This window comes from Lissotriton helveticus, chromosome 9, assembly GCF_964261635.1.
Source record: "Lissotriton helveticus chromosome 9, aLisHel1.1, whole genome shotgun sequence".
Classification (NCBI taxonomy): Eukaryota; Metazoa; Chordata; class Amphibia; order Caudata; family Salamandridae; genus Lissotriton; species Lissotriton helveticus.
The window spans coordinates 842,954,858-842,974,892 of record NC_136070.1 but is presented as its reverse complement, the minus strand read 5'-3'; the positions used below and the strand labels follow the sequence as shown (position 1 = coordinate 842,974,892).

Sequence of the window (20,035 nt, the reverse complement as noted above, 5' to 3'; positions counted from 1 at the left end):
GGAATCTCTAATAGAGATTCCTCAAATGCTATTCATGACACATCAAGAAATAGCGATTTTGCACTTTTGGGGCCGCTATTTACCGAGAGGTCAGACCTGTCGGTAAATAGCAAGAACTCAGAAAAATGCTTTTAAAAGCATTTTTCTAAGTTGCATGTTGCACACACACATGTCCTTTGGACATGTGTGTGCGCAACACCTGTTCAAATGTGCATTTTAGGGGTGCTACAGGGCGTCCTTTGGACACCCCTGGCACCCTTAAAATCGCTATCTTATTTGCGAGTAGCAAATTGCTACTCGCAAATAAGGGATACTCCCCATTCATTCCTATGGGCCTCTTGGCCCATAGGAATGAATGGGGAGTTTTTGCGAGTAGCAATTTGCTACTCGCAAATAAAGAACATGTAGGAATCGCTATTTTATTAGCAATTCCTACATGAATGCCGTTTTGCGTGTCCTCAATAGCGAGTCGCTATGATTCGCTATTAGGGCCACGCAAAACTGCCTGTACATGAATCAGGCTGTTTATCTCTCAAATCTTAAAAGAGTGCTTAGACTCAATCCTCTGGAAAGCCAGGAGTCAGTCTTAGTGAATCATGCTCCCGACATGGTGACCAGAATCCGGCATGCGACTCGTATCCAGAGAAATTTTAAGGCATGTGCATAGTGGGCAATTGCCACGGGCCCCCAGGCAAAGGGAACTTTCTCTCTATTTGACTGTGTATTCCACTCTCCATCTAAACCTATGTAACTCTCTGCCTGTCTCTATGTCTGACTTTGTCTACCCCATGGCATCTTTGAAGTGTTTGGTGTCCCAGCAAAGACATAGTGTCATCAGTGGGAGGTGAGGCTGCTGTGCTGTCTAAAAGAACGACCAAGAACATTTCTAAATCTTCCACTAGTGGTAAATCCTCTACTTAGTTTTGCAGTAGGTGTGCTAGTTCTTATCATACCTCCGACACCAGGAACTTTTATGCCACTGGTAAGGAGTGTAGAAGGTGCGGGCGTAAGGGACATTTTGCCTGTATGTGCAAGGAAAAAGAAAAAAGAAAATAACCGGTGTAAAATTGCCATCGTGATGGTGTTCTCTCGGATAGAGTGTTGTGTGTCAGCAGGAAAGTTTGTGAAGAGGTGGCTGCTGGCATGTTACGTAAACGAAATGCAGAGTTTATCATTAAGGGTAAGGTTGTGGAATTAATGGTGCATCCAGGGTCACTTTACACTATCGTACTGAGACGTTTGTGGATGAGAGAGCTGCTGAATGTGCAATTGTTACCTAGAGATACCCAGGAGAGCAAATTGACATTCCTGGGCATATGCTTACGAATATAATATTCCAGGAAAGCAGCGTACAGGGCAAGGTGTAGGTTGCTGAATCAAGTCCTTCCATTCTGGGATAAAACTATCAGTGTGAGTTGCATATTATCATTAATTCGTGTGCGCTTGCTGAGGTTTTGGGGGTTGGAGATTTAAATTTAGAAGACATTTTGCAACGGGCAAACAAAGTGTTCAGAGAAGGAATATGTCCATGAAATGAAGTTGAAACAATAGGCTGTTCCCAAAGCAACACAAAGTCAGAGGAGCACCAATGTTGGTGTGGGAGGAGGTAAAAAAGAAATATTGGGCGAACTGCTTGGAAGTGGTGTCATTGAGCCCATTGAGACATCCTACTGGATTTCCCCAGTGGTTATCACACAGAAGAAAGATGGCAATCTTAGGTTTGTGTGGACCTGGATGGGTTGAACCAGAACATTGTGACTGACAATTTTCCTCTTCCCAAAATCAATGAACTTATCTAACTTTAAAAAGGAGGAAGGTTTTTCTAAAAACTTGACCTTAGACATGCCTACCACCAAATACGTCTGTCTGCATGATAGGTCCAGACCCTTGACAACTTTTATTACACTGGAAGGCACTTATCAATTCACCTGTATGCTGTTCGGATTGGCATCAGTGGCTAGTGTCTTCCAGCAGATAATGAATGAAGTCTTTAGGATTTTGGATAATGTCATCATCTTTCAGGAAGACATCTTAGTCTTCAGAAACACAGTTGAGAGTCATTGTGTGTTCCTGGAAATGACACTGGATCCTCATTATGAGGCTAGTGTGACCTTGAGACGAGGAAATGTGACTTTTTGGTGGAATAAAATGAATGCTTAGGACACATGTTGACAGCTGAGGAAGTCAAGCCTAAGCAAGATTTGTTGTCTGCAATCAGGGCTGCTCCAATGCCCAGAGATAAGGAGAAGCTGCGCTTGTTTCAAGGGTTATTCACAAGGGAATTCAGGTTTGCAAAGGATAGATGTGAGGATGATGAGCACAGTGGGTACATGTTGATGAGAGATGATGAAATCGGATATTCAAGTGGCCTTCGCTTGGCTTTCATACTTCTAGGGCAAGGAGTAATATTAGTTCAACTGCAAATAATGCTTCTGGGGTTCAGCCTAGCAGGATCCTTAAGTTCAGGCAGCCATCTTCCTATTTGCAAGACTTTGTTCAATAGTTCTTAGTGCATGTTTCACTGGAGGAGGGAGAAAGAATGTAACTTCGCAGCCATTAGCATCTCCTTCTCCCTATTGCATTTAAAAGGTTCTTTAGTTGCAACTATTTCATTAATTTGTGTTTTACCTTCTTTTTCTTATGTTTACATTTTCTCTTACGATGTTTTGCATTATTCGTGGGAACGGAAGGGGATGTATTATAATGGGATTGCTTGCTCTTTAACAATGTGTGATTATTCAGTTCCAATCTCATTGTGCTAGCTTGAGTGGGTTCCATATGCTGGCAGTTGCCTGCTGATCGATGAAGTGGACCCTACGTCGAGGAGTATTGGGCTAACCAATAATAGTCTTTATAATCATCCATGTTGGTTGTCTAGATCATTACAGCATACTAGTAGAAAATAAAGTAAATAAAGTAACTTTTGCTGTACTCGGTCTCATGCATGAGCTTCAATATAACTAACAACTGGCAAAGCCCACAGGTGTGGCACAGAATATCAGCCTTTCAGTTTTGTCAATGCTTTTTTTGTCATGGTTTTTGAAAAACTTTATTTTTGGGGCACATGCTGAACCCTGGTTAATATAAAAAAAAAAAAAAATAATAGCTAAAACCCAAAACATTTTTTGGTTTCTAAATATACACACATTGCCATAATAGTTCCTGGCACCGAAGGGACTACTTTATGTGTGGATGTTCTCCAGCGGATGAATAGGTCTGGCTGAAGGCCCCTGTAAGTTAATATATTATACACATAACTGTAATAAAATATAAATGTTTTGGCTAACGCCGGAGCTAAATATGCAATCCCTTAATCTTCAAGGCACCAGCAACTGAAACGCTAGCAGAAAGGATGAATCCAGATTTCAGGGCAATCTACATTCTGGCCCTCACTGTGCACACCACAGGTTTTTGCACGTGCAATTTAGAGGTGTAAAACCTGGTGCAAATTGCACACGCAAATTACAAAATGTTCAAATTAGTACAACCCAAACCAGGGAAAGCGCACACCATTTGTGCAGTGTCCACCGCGCTGTGAATCAAATGATAAGTAGATTTCACACACTTAAATAACATAACCCAAGGGATCTGCAATTAAGGGGGTGCACAATTAGCACCCTAGGTTGTGCAATTCTTGAAATGAAACCAAGAGTATTCCAGCTAGCAGTTTCAGATGTCTAAGAAATGCTTTGAGTATCCGACTCACCAAGTAGAACTAGCCACCAAGAAATAAGTATTGTAAGTATGCTTGTCCTTGCCAATAAATGTGCATGAACAATGGAGTGACAGAATTCCCTGTCCTCTTGCAGCAGCTTCTAAAACATACTGTAAACAGTCTTGTCTGACTACACTGTGTACTCCCTTTGTGATCCCCATAGGCATTAAAACGAGAAAGTATTTTTGCAATATATTACCATTTACATTTTTGCAAAGCTGGCAGATAAGTATTATTCTTTTAAATCTGCATTTACTCTATACCTACAAAATAAGGGACTAAAACACTCACAACATGGAAATCTTATCTGGAACAGTGATAAGGCACTAGTTACAAACTAAATTTAGAATTTATATTCTTCAGTTTTAAAAACTCATTTAGATATGGGGGTCCTAGAGTAAATGCTGCAACAATACACAGTGAATTGAGCAAATAATCTACATTTGAAACAAAATAAATCCATCCTGTGTAGAGGGTCATACCTGGTCGGAGTCCTTGCGACAACTGTTGAAGGCATCTGGTAGAGCGATCTGGGGATATAGGCCACGGCACACAATGAGTTTCAACAGGGTAAGCTGTTGGCCAGAAAGATCCCGATACTGACTTGATGCTGCATGGAGCTCCTCTACATTGTGGCGTAGTTTAAACTTAACGTCCTGTGAAGAGGAGAGGCAAGATTTCTCAGTTAGTTGATAAAAGCAAGGTAAAATCATCCCTCCATCGTTTCGGGCAGGAAATATGGTGCCATTACATTTATAAACAGCAAAAGCTGTTAATTTCAGAACTGAGGGCCACATGTATCAACCAATTTTGCATTCAAAGATGGGCCGATTTGCAGAATCGGCCCGTTTGCGAATGCAAAAAAGGCTTTTTACATTGATCAAACCCTATTTTGCGATTACGGAAACCTTTTTCCGAATCATAAAATGGGTTAGCTATTCAGTATTTGGAAGGGGCGTGTTTAGGGCGTCCCTTCCAAATAGCGAATTGCAGTGGTATCTATGAATGTTTTGTGACCGTGAATGCAGTCGCAAAACAATTGCAATTTACCCATTCGCAAATGTGAAGGGGTCCCAAAGGGACCCTTCACCTCTGGGAAGGGTGGTGAAAATGTTTTTTAAGAGCAGGCAGCGGTCCCATGGACCACTGCCTGCTCTTAGAAAAAAAAAGATTGCTTTATTTACAAGCAATCACTGACATTTTGGTCTGCTGACCCCGGCAGGCCACCATCTCTGTGATTTTAGCAATTCCTAGGTGGGGGGGGTCGCAAATTGCGACCTACCTCATTAATATTCATGAGGTTGGTCGATTTTGCGAGCCCCTAAGAATCGCTAAATTAAACTCTTGGAGATTTATACATTTGGAATAGCGTTGACCTAATTGCGATTCGATGTAAATCGCAATTAGGTAATCGCTATTCCAAATGTTGATACATATGGCCCTTAGATACAGCAGAGAGCAGTACAAAGCACGATATGAAAACCGACTGTTAGAGATATAAAGAGAGCTCTTTCCCACCAAATAATAATTCCAAAACCCTGACCAGATTCGGTCACAAAAGGACCACTGCAATCGTGAAGCAACTGGGCCATGCTCTCAATGTATGTCCATCTGTCTGGAACATTTGCTGCATTCACTATGAGGTTTAAAGGCAAAGTACAATCTCTTGATCAAGACTCAATCCTCCAGACTTAGACAAGAATTTTGCAAACTATTTAGAAGGTTTGTTCAATCTTCCAGCCATAGACACGAATTTTGCATACCATTTAGAGGGTTTGCCCATTGGTTAACATCAGTCATAAGGTTATGTTAGTTATTTTTCAGCACCTAACATTAGAATGCTTCAAATAGATTGGGAGTTATAATTCTGCACCAAACAGTTCTGAAATGTACTGTTTCTGTGTTCATCATAGTTTTAACTGGCATGCTTTTAAGGACATGTACATGAAGTAATATTCTTCTTAAGAGTAATAGTGTTTACAGACATTCAGTTTGTTTTGGGAAAATTATTGGGCCATGTTGCACTGGGAATTGCCTTCACTGCTCAACGTCACTTCCCCAGAAGAGTCAAGTGTCAAAAAGTAGTATATTTGTTACAAGGTCGTAATGCAACAGTATTGCGGCACTAGGACACTTGTGGTAAGCATCAGTGTTCACTTAGGATAAGAGACCTAGATCGAAGTTTGTAGATTTATATAGTGCAGCTTATCAGCCGCAAGGGATTCCAGGCAGTGTTCATGAGCACGGGGAGATTAAGTGATTTGCCCAGAATCACAGGATGTTGCAGGGGGGTGTGGCCAAGCCAGCCAAGATGGTGGACGCACCTTCCTAGTGCTCTGCACGGCGGCCCGCGCAAATTAGATGCCACACATTAAAAATGTCTGGAATCCACTGAGAACCTGCACCGGAGCTGCTACTGACTGCAGGTGCTCCCGCTGTGATCTGAAATGCGGACCAGAAGGTGCAACTAGTGCGAAATAAGACCAGATCGGTGGCCTCATGACGCAATCAGAATGGCGGCGCCCACCAGCTACTGACTACCAGCCGCGGAACAGCCCAGGAATGCACGACCCAGCGACCGGTCCTAGGTCCGCTACAGCGACGTGGAAGGGGCGTCTGAGCAAGCTACTTAAGTGACTGAAGGAAGCCGCAAGCACCAGGTGAGCACACGCCACATGATCGGCGAGGCCCCAGAAGCAGCATATGAACTGTTGAAGCCCCGCTACAGCTAGATGCCAGAACTGAGGGCCTCCGCCCCCCACATGAGCAGTGCTTCGCCCTGGGCCACGCGGATGAGGTGAGCTTCCCCCCGCTCTCTGCCAGGGCTCGGAGCGTGCAGAGGGGAGACCCGCAAGGAAGTATAACCCTCCTCCAACCAGGCGGCGTTGAGGAGCTGACGGCGCCGACGTACCGGTGAGGCGGGAACTCCCCTGGGTGCTGTCAGAGGCCCTCGCTGACTGCAGGGGTGAGCAGGCGCTGCTGGATCTTCCCCCCGTCTCCCAACGAGCCACACAGTGAAGGGGGCACAGGGACCCCTGGATTGCAGATTTCCCGACCGGGAGCTCTGCCTGGGGTGGGATGGAGCGAGAGCCCTACCGGCAGGGAAGGAGGGGGGCCCGTGACAGCGCCGGGCTCCTCGATTCCCCCCCCTCCAGAAGTGGATCCAAGAGACGGCACATCAAGAGGTGAGCGGTGGGAACCCATAAAGCACACCAGAGGGCCCTTCCTTCCTTTCCTCCCTACACGATATCGGGGCCCCGGTCGGGCCAGATAGCGTAGAGGGAAATCATTAGCCACTGGGGTACGTGAAGCAAGGAGTCCCCCCAGAAGCCCGAACCCTATTCCGGATGCTCCTAGATAGACAGAGTTGAACCCGGAGGGGTATCGAGCCGGGCGCTCATCAGAGGTGGACCCCATAGGCCAGTAAATAGCAAGGCATCATTCCTAACCAGCATTGTGAAGACTGGAGACCGCAAAGTAACGGAGGACCGTGGCGAAGAGTCAGGAGTAGGCCTCACCATCACCCGTCATCAGGGCTGAGCCGCAATATAGTGCCCCCAGTACCCCGTCTCGGACATATGGGTCAGAGGGAGCGCTTGAATCTATTGGTGGCATCTCCGCAGCTCAGAACCAGGCAACCCAGCCACAGCCAGTGAATGTTCCTGCCATAGACAGTGCTGTTCACGAGGTAACTACCTCACAGGGAGAGAATAATCCTACCACTTGAAGGGTGAAACTACAGATCTCGCCGCCAGCTGTGAACCCTAAAGGGGCCTCACAAAAGCTTGCAGAAATGTGATAGCACAAACCCGGAACAGCATGGGTCAGAAACAGATAACCGGCTCAACCTCAGCCCCAACAATAGTGCGACAACCCTCCCCAGACCCCACAACCGCGCAACTGGTAGGGGAGCCCCCCAATACAGAATCCATGTCAATCAAATTGGACAACGTCCTAGCGGCAATGGAGCACTCCTGAGTGACCATGGAGAGTAAATTCAGAGAATTAGCCACAGACCTCAACTGATTACGGGACGACCACAGAAAACTGGCAGATAAAGTCAAACGGGGGAGAGAACGCTCCAACCTGTGGAACCGCAGATACAGTCGCATCAGGAAGCTATTAAAGAACTACAAACTAGAGTGAAGGCCCTAGAAAACAAAGCGGACGACCTAGAGGGGCGCTCCTGGCGGAGCAACATTCGCGTCCTGAATTTACCGGAGGGGTAGAAGGGTCCAATCCTATTCAATACGCGGAAACATGGATTAAAACATTCACTCCAGGGCAGGATTTGACTCCGTACTTCTCAGTAGAGAGGGTGCATAGGGTCCCGGCCCGTAAACCACCTCTGGGATCATCACCCCGACCGTTCCTGCTAAAACTGCTCCATTACCAAGATAGAAACACTGTGCTCCGAGCAGCTAGACAGGCGGGACCACTCAGAGTGGAGGATAAACAGGTCATGCTGTTCCCGGATTACTCCCAAGCCGTCCAGCGGCAACGAGCTACATTTCTAACTGTGAAACGCACCCTACGCCAAAAAATCATACAATACATACTCTTATTTCCAGCCCGCCTCAAGATCATCCATGACGGGACCACACATTTCTTTACGGACCTACAAAAGCGGGCAACTGGGTGGAGCAGCACCTGGGGGAGTTAGCGGGACGCAGAAACACACAAAATCAGCGGCCTTCTGGGGGGCGGCGACAGCAACACAAGCGGATCTCTTCAAAGTAACTGAGCCAACGATCGGTCCCCCTCACCAAAAGCTCTCCCGATCTCAAACAAATCATAGCGGAACCCAGAAGAGATCTTCAAGCAGCAGCAGTAACGCAATTGACGGGGGAAAGTTCGGACGGAGACCGAGGTCCCCACCTATTCACCACAGAGGAGGAAGTCAGTGACGCAAAACCTCCCGTGATGACTCAGTCATACCACCGATGGTGACCCCTCAGACAGCGGACACACTTATATGATGGCTGTGTTGGGGACTGACAGAAGTAGAGAGGGGGAAGACCTCCCCCGAGACCACACTAACCGACCAGAAAACACCTACATGACACAGTGAGATACACCGCAGCGGTATCCAGAACATTCCAAAGCAGCATCCGAGACCAGTAAACCATGAGTAGAAAGGGATGTAAGGACATCCCCAGGTATCTTCAATCCATTGTCACGAAGCGGGCAGCCACGGCGTTGGCAGCCAACGAAGACGCACAGCTGCCCCCTTCAAACAACAAACTAAATGCAGAAAGAGATGTACAGTTTGGACGTGTTGCCTCGAGTGATAGGTCCCTCCAGTTGGGAAGGTTTCCCGAAGTTCAGTTTAAATTCCCCTTCCAGAAAATGTACCTTATACCCACACAGGACAAATGGACGGAACGGTGCAAGATGTGCGAAAGGTGGCCACTCTGATGGTGGGGACCCGAAAGCCCTACAGTGCATCACATATAGGCGACCCCGGTTCAGGCAACTAAAGACATGACCACTAATATCCCTAATACCAACATAAAACTTATCACATTAAATGTCCGGGGCATGCACACAGCGAGCAAACGCTATGTAGTCTATGCCTATATAAAGAGACAGCAAGCACACATAGCCCTCCTGCAGGAGACACACCTGACAACGACTGAAGTGGAACGCTTGTGTAAGAAAAGGCAGGGTATTATCTGTGCCACAACCTACTCAGCTTTCGCTAGGGGGGCCCTAATCTGGCTCCGTCCTGGGATTCCCTTCAAGGAGCAGACACTTATGGTAGATAAGGAGGGTCAATATGCAGTGTTAGAGGGACTATTAGAAGGACAGCCCATACTGATCGGGAGTATATACGCCCCCAACGTAGAACAAGCCCCTTTCTGGAGTCGCCTTACATGGATGCTAACCCATCACACGCTAGTCCCGTGGTTGTTAGGCGGTGACTACAACTGCATCCTGGACACTAGCCTAGACAGATCCCACCCCATCCCAGCGCATTCCCCAGCGCATAAGCAGACGGAACCTTTCAACATATGGGTGAAATACTGGGCATTAACATACGCATGGCAAACGCAGAACCCGACAGCCAAGCTATACTCCTTCCACTCCATTCCACATAACCTGCGAGTACGCCTAGATATATTCCTCTGCTCCACCACACTACTCCCAAAAGTACAGCACACAGATTATTTGGGAAGGGTGCTATCAGATCACGATGCACACATATTGACCCTCAGAGGGAAACCACCTCATGCCCCCATACACACTTGGAAATTGCTGTGAGACTGCCTCACAGACCAGGTGTTCAGTCACGATCACGGGGAACACATCCAAGAGCACTTCCCACTAAACGCGGGCACGGCGTCATCTCGGCGGATCGAATGGGACACATTTAAAGTGGTAGCGAGGGGGGGCATTGAATACAACAAATAGTAGGGGTATGCAAAACACTAGAGAAGACACTGCAGAAGGCAGAACAAACACTAGCGGCTCTAACGAAAAAAAGCTGATGCGGACGAGGCCACCCCAGATCAAGTAGCCATTGCCAAAACAACCCCAGTGGAGACGCTGAGAGACCTTCACAAATATAATTTTAGGGTTTATGCTTCCAAGGTCCACCGGGAAGGTAATAGGGTGGGGACACTCATAGCTTGGCTCGTAAAGCAAGACTCGGATGTGAAACCAATTACTGAAATAGTGGACAAGGCTGGTATCCTCCGACATTCACAGCTAGACATTCTATCCATCTTCCACGATTATTATGCTGATATTTACCGGACCCCAGAGCAGCGCGATCATCAAACGACGACTAGATTCCTACACCCATTACTCTTGCCCCAAATCCTGCCTGCGGACAAAAAAGCACTGGAGGTGAAGCTCAAGTCCACAAACATTTCCCAGGCAATTAGGGCATTAGCACGTAATAAAGCGCCAGGGACGGACGGCTTCCCACTCGAATATTATAGCACCTTCTCTGCCCGATTGACTCCCTGCATGGTGACCATGTATAACGACGCACTAGACCAAGGCGAACTCCTGGGCTCCCTTAGGGAATCGATCATAGCTACATTCCCAAACCCGAACAGAGACCCAACGCTCCCCTCCTCATACAGACCAATCACCCTCCTAAACGCAGACTGTAAGATACTGGGCAAACTACTAGTAGACCGGTATGCCCAAATCCTGACGCCCTTGATCCACCCAGATCAATGTAGTTTTATCCCATGACGTAACACCTCGCAAAACTTACGTAGGTTATTCCATATCCAATACAGGGCGAGAGCACAGTCCCCCAACGCAGCGTGTCTAATACTAGACCTCGAAAAGGCCTTTGATACGCTGCTATGGCCATATTTATTTGAGGTTCTCCGCAAAATAAACATAGGATCCACACTGATGGCATACACGAAGCTCCTCTACACAGGCCTTACCTCACGAGTCAGAATAGGTAAATATATCTCTCCATCTTTCACAATAGAAAGGGGAGCCAGACAAGGGTGCCCACTATCTCCCCTTCTGTTCGCCCTAGCAGTGGAACCCCTAGCGATACGCCTGCGTCAGGAGGGCGAGAACTGGGGCATTCCACTAGCAGACACAATGCATTGCGTATCCCTATACGCGGATGACCTTTTAATTTATGTTCGCAATGCCACCCAAGACTTAACGCCTATCTGGTCGACACTAAGGGAATTTGTGGAGGCCTCAGGCATTAAAGTTAACTGGGGAAAACCCACTATGTACCTGCTGAGTCCCCACTTGGCCCCATTCGAAATTCAAGTCAGAACTCAGACACTTGCATGGAGTGCCGAGATGCCCAGATATCTAGGAGTGAGATTATATCACTCCCTGGAGGACCTGTACGAAGGTAATCACCGTAAAGCGTTGGCGGGGATACGATCGGCAGTAGGGTTTGGAAAACATTGCCCCTAGCCCCCACTGGGCGAGTAGTGCTAGCAAAAATGATTATGGTCCCAGGCAACTCTACCACTTCACCAATCTTCCAGTTATACCACTGTGCCCGTTCTTTAAAGAATTAGATACCCTCCTCACCAAGCTGATCTGGGGAGGGAATAGACACAGGGTGGCATTATCTACGTTATATTTACCCACGAATCGGGGGGGATTGGGAGCACCATCTTTCGAGGCATACTTCCTCGTAGCTCAGTTACAGTGGATGTCACACTAAACAGCAGAGCGAAATACCGAGGAGGCCACTACTGAGGAGAGCCGCATACCACTACCAGCTATCCACAGGATGCTGCTACCGGGCACCAAGCCCATACATACACGCCCGCTTCAGATATCCATAGCCCGCACATGCAGGATGAGAATCCACCGCATGCCCAAAGGAAGACCTCCGTACTCACCCCTACTCCCTCTGGTTGGTTTCCCCATAGAAGAGAAATACTATACCGCTGGCACTCTCCAAGTCTGGACCGACCTTGCAGTCACGAAGGTAGAGTTCCTGTTTGTGTAGGGCCAACTCAGGATGTACGCCCAGATGACCGAACAATATGGCCTCCCTCCAGGCCAGTTTATAACACACAGGCAACTCATAGACAGTAGTCGCCGCTATTGGGACCCAAACGAGGGGGAACCTCCAACACACCTAGTGATACACACCATTTTTCATATGGGATCGGGCCGGCATCTGATCACGTGGCTATACAAGGCCGTGCGGGAAGTGATTCTCCCCTCATTACAGTCTTTGTGTCAGACATGGGAAACAGAAATGGGGAGGGTGTTTAACAATAGAGGAAGGGATACAGTCTTAGAATACCCCTAAAAGGTCTCCAGGAACGCACATTTCAGGAACATTCAATTCAACGTCTTCCACAGAGCTTACCTCACGCCACCCTGCCTCCACCATTTTTATCCAGACACACACTTCGCATGCCCCCAATGTCAAACCCCCGAGGCAGACTTTAAGCACATGTTCTGGGATTGCTCCACCATTCAAAACTACTGGGATCGGGTCCACCAGACGCTTAGGGTGACGACCAACATCCAGACTATGTCCACGTGGGAAGCGTGCGCTCTCGGGATCTTCCGCAGGCGGAAGACCGACAAAGTGCTGAACTGCTTTATGTCTCTCGCTGTTCTTTAAGCGAGAAGGGGAATAGCCATGCACTGGCGGGCCCCAATAGGACCCCTGGAAGCAGCCTGGGTAGGCGCCATCAAAAATTGGGTATGGCGGAGGAAGAGGTGCTGAGAGAAGAGGAAGTAAAGGGAATCCGTAAGCATCCCATTTCCTTAGAATGGGCACAGTTATTATACACATTCACACACGACAGAACCCCGGTGGAAGCACTAGCAGACTTCCAATCCCAGAATCCACCTCTATCCCCCGTAGGGTCAGTAGCAGAAGTCCCACGATAGGGCCCACCGGCCTAACTCCAATGCTATGTAAAAGTTATACCGGGAACTCTCCTCTTCTACACTAGGATACCCCGTTATGAGGGCTCCAAAACCCCCCCTCACATATGTACCATCACACCTCCATACCACTACACCGCAAAAAGGCAACAACACCGCCCGCACATCGGCAGCTACGACTCCAATGACAGTTAGATGGGAATACATTCAGACAAGATTAGACATGATAACACTGGGAAAGAAAATGTAAGAGTGGAATATTCATGCATGCCACCGAAGGCACGCTCGGCCAGAGTGTAAGACGCTACTGTTGAAAAGCACAAACCAACAGGAGGGTTCCTCCCAGAAATTTTCTCTAGTGTCTGGTGTTTAGGTTTCGCCCTGGCGTTGCAACTGCATAGCAGTTGCTCCGCCCACGGCGAAATCTCATGATCCTACATATGGGGCTTCGTTCCGCCTCTGTCTCCCATTGGCTAGCTCCATAAATGGAGGCTAGCCATTGGGAGACAGAGGCTGTCAATCACGCTTTCCTGTGAAAACGCGATTCGGGGGCGTTTCTCGGGCTTTTTTAAAGTCCCGCCCCTTTGTCCTGGGCCGCGCTGTTATTGGCTGCCGGCCCGGGACACCCCCGTGACATCATTCCCCGGGCCGCGCTGTGATTGGCTGGCCGGCCCGGGACCTGACTTGTTTGTGAGATGCCTCTACCGGAGGCGCCTTTCCAGGAGTGAGTGGGCATTATGGAGGTACGTGAAATACCCGTTCAACTGTTGCAGGATCGGCATATATAATATGTGTTCAGAAATTGTAGAGGCTAAAGGAGATGCCTATGCAAGGTAGGTCTGGAGTGACAGGGTATGTGCAGGTATCGCGCTTAAAGCGATGCTGCCCGTGTTGCTGGTTGATCGTAAATAAGTGCACTTGCTGCTGCTTACCTGTCCTCCGACACACTGATAACACCGTCCTCCTTGGGAACTGTTACTGCCATGTTCACCAGCTCCTGGGAGCCCTCCACTTTACTGAGCAGTATCGGTTTACGGGTCAACGGCTTAGGATGGATCTCGGCCGCCATGCTGAGCACTACTGCCCGCCCACTGCTCTCACATCCTACTGCTACCAGGAACCAAAACACAGGCAGTAGCAGCAGGAGGCGGAGTCGTCGCAGGCCTGTCAGATAAGTGGGAGGGGCCGCAATACTTCCGAGATCAAGTCTGCCATTTCCAGACTGGTAGTACTCGCACTATTTGCATGCTGCGCTGATTTGTCGGCAGCAGCCACGTTAGGGTCAGGCAGACAGGCGGTGTTTTTCGGATTCTTCACGTTCAATACAGGTTCGAATGCTCATTTTTGGGTACCTTGACTGACGTCACTCGCTTGCAAATACGGAGTTGTTATACATAAACAGAATGCTAATTTGCTAAACGTGCGTCTAAATAATACTGCTTTAAAAAATATCCACTTATTCTACGACGACCAGTACGGAATTGTACTCTGTATTGTAATTGCATTTATATAGCGCTTACTACCCCTTGTAAGTCGGATGTTGAGGTACCTATTACATACATGTCAACATTTTAGAACAGATAAGTGGGAGATTTTGAAAAACAAGCAAGTTAGAGCTAATGGCAATGTAAATGACAATGCCATCTATTTTGCTATTCTCAAAACAAACACATAAATTCAAATTTTGACATTTACAATGCCAATAGCTCTAACTTTTCCAAAGGCGAAACCATTGCATTGAAAATGCTTGTTTATAATGGCTGTGATGCAGCAAAAATGTGAATGCTATTACTTACAATCACTCCACTCCCAATTGCAGTTATGTGTCAATGCATTATAATGATGCAAGATGGCAATATATGTAACATGTAATGTAAAATCCCAATAAACAAATTTGAAACAAAAAAAAAAAATCACAGGATGTTGCACCGGGACTCTAACCCAGATCCCGAGCTCTGGAGTCGGCAGCTCTGACCACTGTGCCACATCCTCTCAGGCCGTTTAAGGTGTCATCTCATGCCCACTAGAGCACAGCTCTGTGGAAAAGAGCAAATGAATGCTCTCTGCGTACAAAAGAAACAGGTAAAGTTTCACAAGCATCACTGGCCAGCCGGCACAAAAAAGGGTACATTTGCAGTTGTATCTGGAAGCTAACAGGTCGACTGTTGGGTTTCCCCGCAGCCTGAATAAAAGAAAGTCCAGCGAGCAATACAGCTCACACTTGTTGGGAAATGGGTACGCCTACTCAAGTAAGTCACCTGGATGTTGTTGATTTCAGACAGTTGGACCATGAGAAGTGCACCCTTTGAGCCAGTGTCCAGCTACAAAGAATGACAGTCCAGGAAGCAGAGCTGATGTGATAAAGTGTCCCCCTGCTTGTTGGTATAAAACAGTATGGAGAAGCTGTCTGCGAGGATTAACATTCTTGAGATACAAAGTGATTGCAGGTGACTCTGCACCAGAAAGACAATCTTCATCTCCGTGTATTCATGGCCGCAAAGTAGCCCTCAGAGGTCTAAAGGTGCACCACCATCTGTATTCTGATGAGTCAATAGTGACCAACAGATGTGGACCATTGGAAGTTAAAGATAGAAGCACTGCTTGAGAGAGATGAAGAAAGGCCGACTGAGTGTGCAACTCCTGATCACACCAAGAGACAAGATGCATCTGCGTCATGCACATCCTCAAGCTGGCTAGAGGTACCACCTGAGTGCGGGAAATATTCAGCACCAAGTCCCTTTGTTACCACCTAGTGGGACAGAAGCTTTGTAATGGAAGAGGAACCAAATTCCATCGAAACCCAAAACCTTCCTCTGGGGTGGCAGTAAGGGTGAACGAAAGGGGGGAGAGGCTGTGAGGTTAGCCCATAATAGTTGGCAAGACCTTATCCAATGAATGCAAGTGTCAATGCAGTAATGATAAGATTTTCAATAGTACGCCAGAATTGAACCGTAGAGGGAAGGCCGAAAATGTTTATCTGAGCGGAGGGGAGTCATCACATGTACAAATTGATATATATTCAATTCCACTGACACAAATGGAAAGCCAAAGAGGCCACAGAACTAGTGAGTATGTAGCGCTCAATATGGGTATCCATTAAGAGTAATTAGAGGTAGCTGCTGAACCTCTCATCATGCACACCCTTTGATATCACTTGTTGCAAAGGTGTTGAAGCGAGAACTAATGAAAAGTAAGCAGGCATTTATTAGCCTATTTTGTGTTTCAACTCATTGGCCCCCAAATTAGCAATAAATAAGAGTCCGATGTACTGTGGTTGAAAGCAGCAGGGTAACGCTTTTATGTAATTATAGGTTAAATGGTCAAAGGGTTTAACAAGTCAATACCACGAACCCCGACATTTTGGTGAATTGATGCCCACTGAGTGCAATAAAATACAGGAGCACATTGCTGACCTGCAACAAACCTAAAAACTTACTATGATGGGACTGCATCAGAACAAGAAAGTAAACATCCTTCAAATTCAACATGTACTGCTAATTGTTAATTTGAAGCACAGACAAAATGTGAGCCAGACTTACCAACTCAAAAGATTCATTTGAGAAGAAAATGCTGAACTGGTGGACATTCAAGATAATCCTAAGGCCAACTTTGAACCTGAATTCAACTTGAATTCATAGAGAGCACCACGTTACCGCCACATTCTGCCTGTGCTATGAATAAATGAGGGCGAGTTGGGGGAAAAAGGGTAATCCAGAAGAAGATAAGTGCATGGATGGGAACTCCATTTGAGGTTACAAGAAGGGCTATACTCTAGTAATGTCAGTAAAGGGGGCCCTTGATCAGGTCAAAACAACCCTCAGTACTCTGTGTCAACCTCTCAGTATAGAACCACCTCTTATTAGAGTATACAGTGATCCATCCTATCAGTGAGAAGGAAGAAAACAACCAATATGAAGTACAAGAGGAAGACTGTGGGCCAAAATATCTTGCTAAATTCAAAATTCAGAGGCCAGCGGAACGGACCTCCATCTGTATGGCCTGAAGGACAGCATATACACTCAACTGACTAAAGGAGTAGCATACGCTAAATCATCTTCACTCTCACAGTGGCAGCTGGTGACATTTGAAAGTGGTGAGGCATAGAGATTGGGTATGACTCATGTAGTGAGCGAAGAGAGCAAGCTTAATGGACAAACGTGGGGTCCACAGTGGGTCCTCCTCCCGAGAATTTTTTTTTTTAATGGACAAATGGTGCATTTGAAAGCAAATTAATTTTGTGAGAAACTAAGGTTCATAAAGCTGTGGGAACGAGTTGACTTGAAACATTAAACACATTAAAAATTGCCCACATCTTACTGCATTAATATTTTCAACAGTTACTTTAATGTGCAAATTGTACAGTGTCACAACTTCAGGCCCTTTAAAGTGCGTGCTTGCCAAGTGTCTTGCACGGCATGCAGCATCAACTTCGGAAAAAAATGCTCTATCCAGGCCTCGGGAAGCACCCACAGCTGCTGGCTTTAATCAGTCATATGAAAATATGTTCACACAGGTGAAAAAAGTGTGGGCTCTCTAAAAGGGAACATGTAAAATAAATTTCTGTAATTCCCACAATATGCTACCCGAGGGCTAATTTGGTTTCTTTCTGAGATGTAATTACATCCCGATATATAACAAAACAACTGACATACACCTAAAACCTGTTAGTATGATTGGCTTTGTGAATGGTTATTAGCTGTTTAAGAAAAAAAAAGTAACAACAATGATTTGTTTTAAATAATTAACATTGGGAATGTTTCAATTCTGAAATTGTGAGACAGTGAATTAAATATTATTGCAGCCTGTGGAAGGAGTATTGGGTTTTAGTTATGTGTGCTTTATGTTAGATATGTATGCCCTTTTTGTATGCACATATCATCCATCAGCACATTTTCAACCTCCTCTCATTCCTCTTCAGCATCCTCGTTTTACTCTCCCCGAAATGCACGTCCTTGTATCTCCCTCATTTGACCACCCCAAACAGACACTGTGCTCAATCATATTTAAGCACTTTATATCCTTTTTGACTTGCAAATATTTGACATTTGTGTATCCCCTTCACACACATATACACAGAGTTTCAATTGCAACAGAAATACATAAACATTGTTCTGTGTGCTCTGCAGACTCCATCCCACTGACAGGGACTTTGCTTTGTCCTCAGCCGCAGTCAGCGCCAGTGCTCTCAAACAAAGCCCCTCATAAACACCAGGCATAACTCAAAGTATGCACTATAAAAGAAAAATATGCAGGAAAAAAGTACAGAAACATAACATAATGAAATAGCTAACTCTCTTGGGAAATGCAAGATTAAGTATAGAATGTGAAATAAGAGAGGAACTAAATCAATGACTTGCATTACCTTAACGTTTTTAATATTTATTGTTCGTAAAACAATTCATGTTTTTGGCATCAATGTTAACTTAAGGGCACGAAGATAGGTTCAGTTTTAATGTCATACATCAGATAACTGTCTACTACTGTAAGCACATATTTCTCGCTTTGCGCTTGACTTGGATATTTGGATCAGCTTCACAAGGGAACAAGAACCCTGCTAGTCTTTTGGATCAATTTTGCGGGGGAACAAATACAGCAGACCCACTTCTAGAGGAGACAGCGACCTACAGCCAGGAACTGGGGTGTCAAAGTGGGGGAGGTTAGTGTGATGAGAGGTATCAGCCCAATATACATAACACAGGATTAGCATTCTTACACTTAACATTACCAAAGACAAAGCACCAAATCAGATATGCTTGCATCCACTCATACGTATGATGAATGGTAGTTTAGTTAGTTTAGTTTATGACATTTGTTAAGCGCTTGGTTGCACAGAGAACAGTGCGTCCCCGCGCTGACGACCCTACCTACATCTCTTCAGCTTAGCTCACAGAGGGTGAACACAGGGACACGGGTGAACTATGCTGAGTTTATCATGGGGAAAAGATGGGTTTTCAGCCTCTGTCTGAACCTGGTTTCAGACGGCTCCATCCTCAGTTCGATGGGTAGGTTATTCCAGTCGTTGCTGGCATGGTGTCTGAATGAACGTCCTCCCATCCTTGCTCTATGTATCCGAGGCACCACTAATAGCATGCTACCCATCGACCTCAAAGGACGTGCAGGGCGATAGACTGGAAGCAAGTCCTGAAGATATGGGGGTGCTTTTATGTGAGCTATACGGTGGGTGATGCACATAGTTTTAAATTTGATTCTTTCCTTTATTGGGAGCCAATGAAGGGAGCGTAATGCATGTTTACCAGAGGCTCTCCTAGGGAGGTGAAGGACCAGCCTCGCAGCTGCGTTCTGGACGCGTTGCAGCTGTGTTAGGCCCTTTTTACTAAGTCCACATAGGAGGGAGTTCCCATAATCAAACTGGGTGGTGACCAAGGCGTGTACCATAGTTTTTCTGGAGCTGGGGGGCAATAGGTCCAGGATTTTCCTTAGGACCTTCAGGAGTCCATAGCATTTTCCCGCGACCTTACCCACATGATTGGTGTAGGCTAGGCTAGAGTCCAGAAGAAAGCCAAGATTCTTAACTGTGTCTACTGGGACCGGGACAGAGCCCAGTTCAGTGGGCCACCAGGCAGAGGTCCAGATGGAAGGACATGGACCTACAATAAGAACTTCCGTCTTGCTACCATTAAGGCGGAGACAGTTCTGTTTCATCCAGCCGTCAAGTGCCACAAGGCAAGCCGAGAAGTTCTCAGCATCCACAACTGGATCACGGGACAGATTGATCACCAGTTGTGTATCATCTGCATAGGAGACTATTGCCACACCATATGACTCCACCAGATTGGCAAGGGGTTCCATGTACAGATTGAATAATGTAGGGCTCAGAATAGAGCCCTGTGGAACCCCTTGCCTGAGACATCTTACACTGGATTTGCATGGTGGGCAATGCACTTGAAATCTCCTGTTCTTAAGAAAGGAAACCAGCCACTCATGAGCAGGTCCGGTTATTCC

General features: G+C 46.4%; 1 protein-coding gene across 1 annotated transcript in view; it reads right to left on the bottom strand.

Moving 5' to 3' along the window:
* Positions 1-20,035, bottom strand: part of DHX34 (DExH-box helicase 34) — a 443,187-nt gene that overhangs the window by 167,881 nt on the left and 255,271 nt on the right. The window contains exon 11 of the mRNA XM_078661017.1: positions 4,198-4,371. Within this exon, the coding sequence (XP_078517143.1) occupies positions 4,198-4,371 (174 nt within the window). The remainder of the gene's footprint in view (positions 1-4,197; positions 4,372-20,035) is intronic.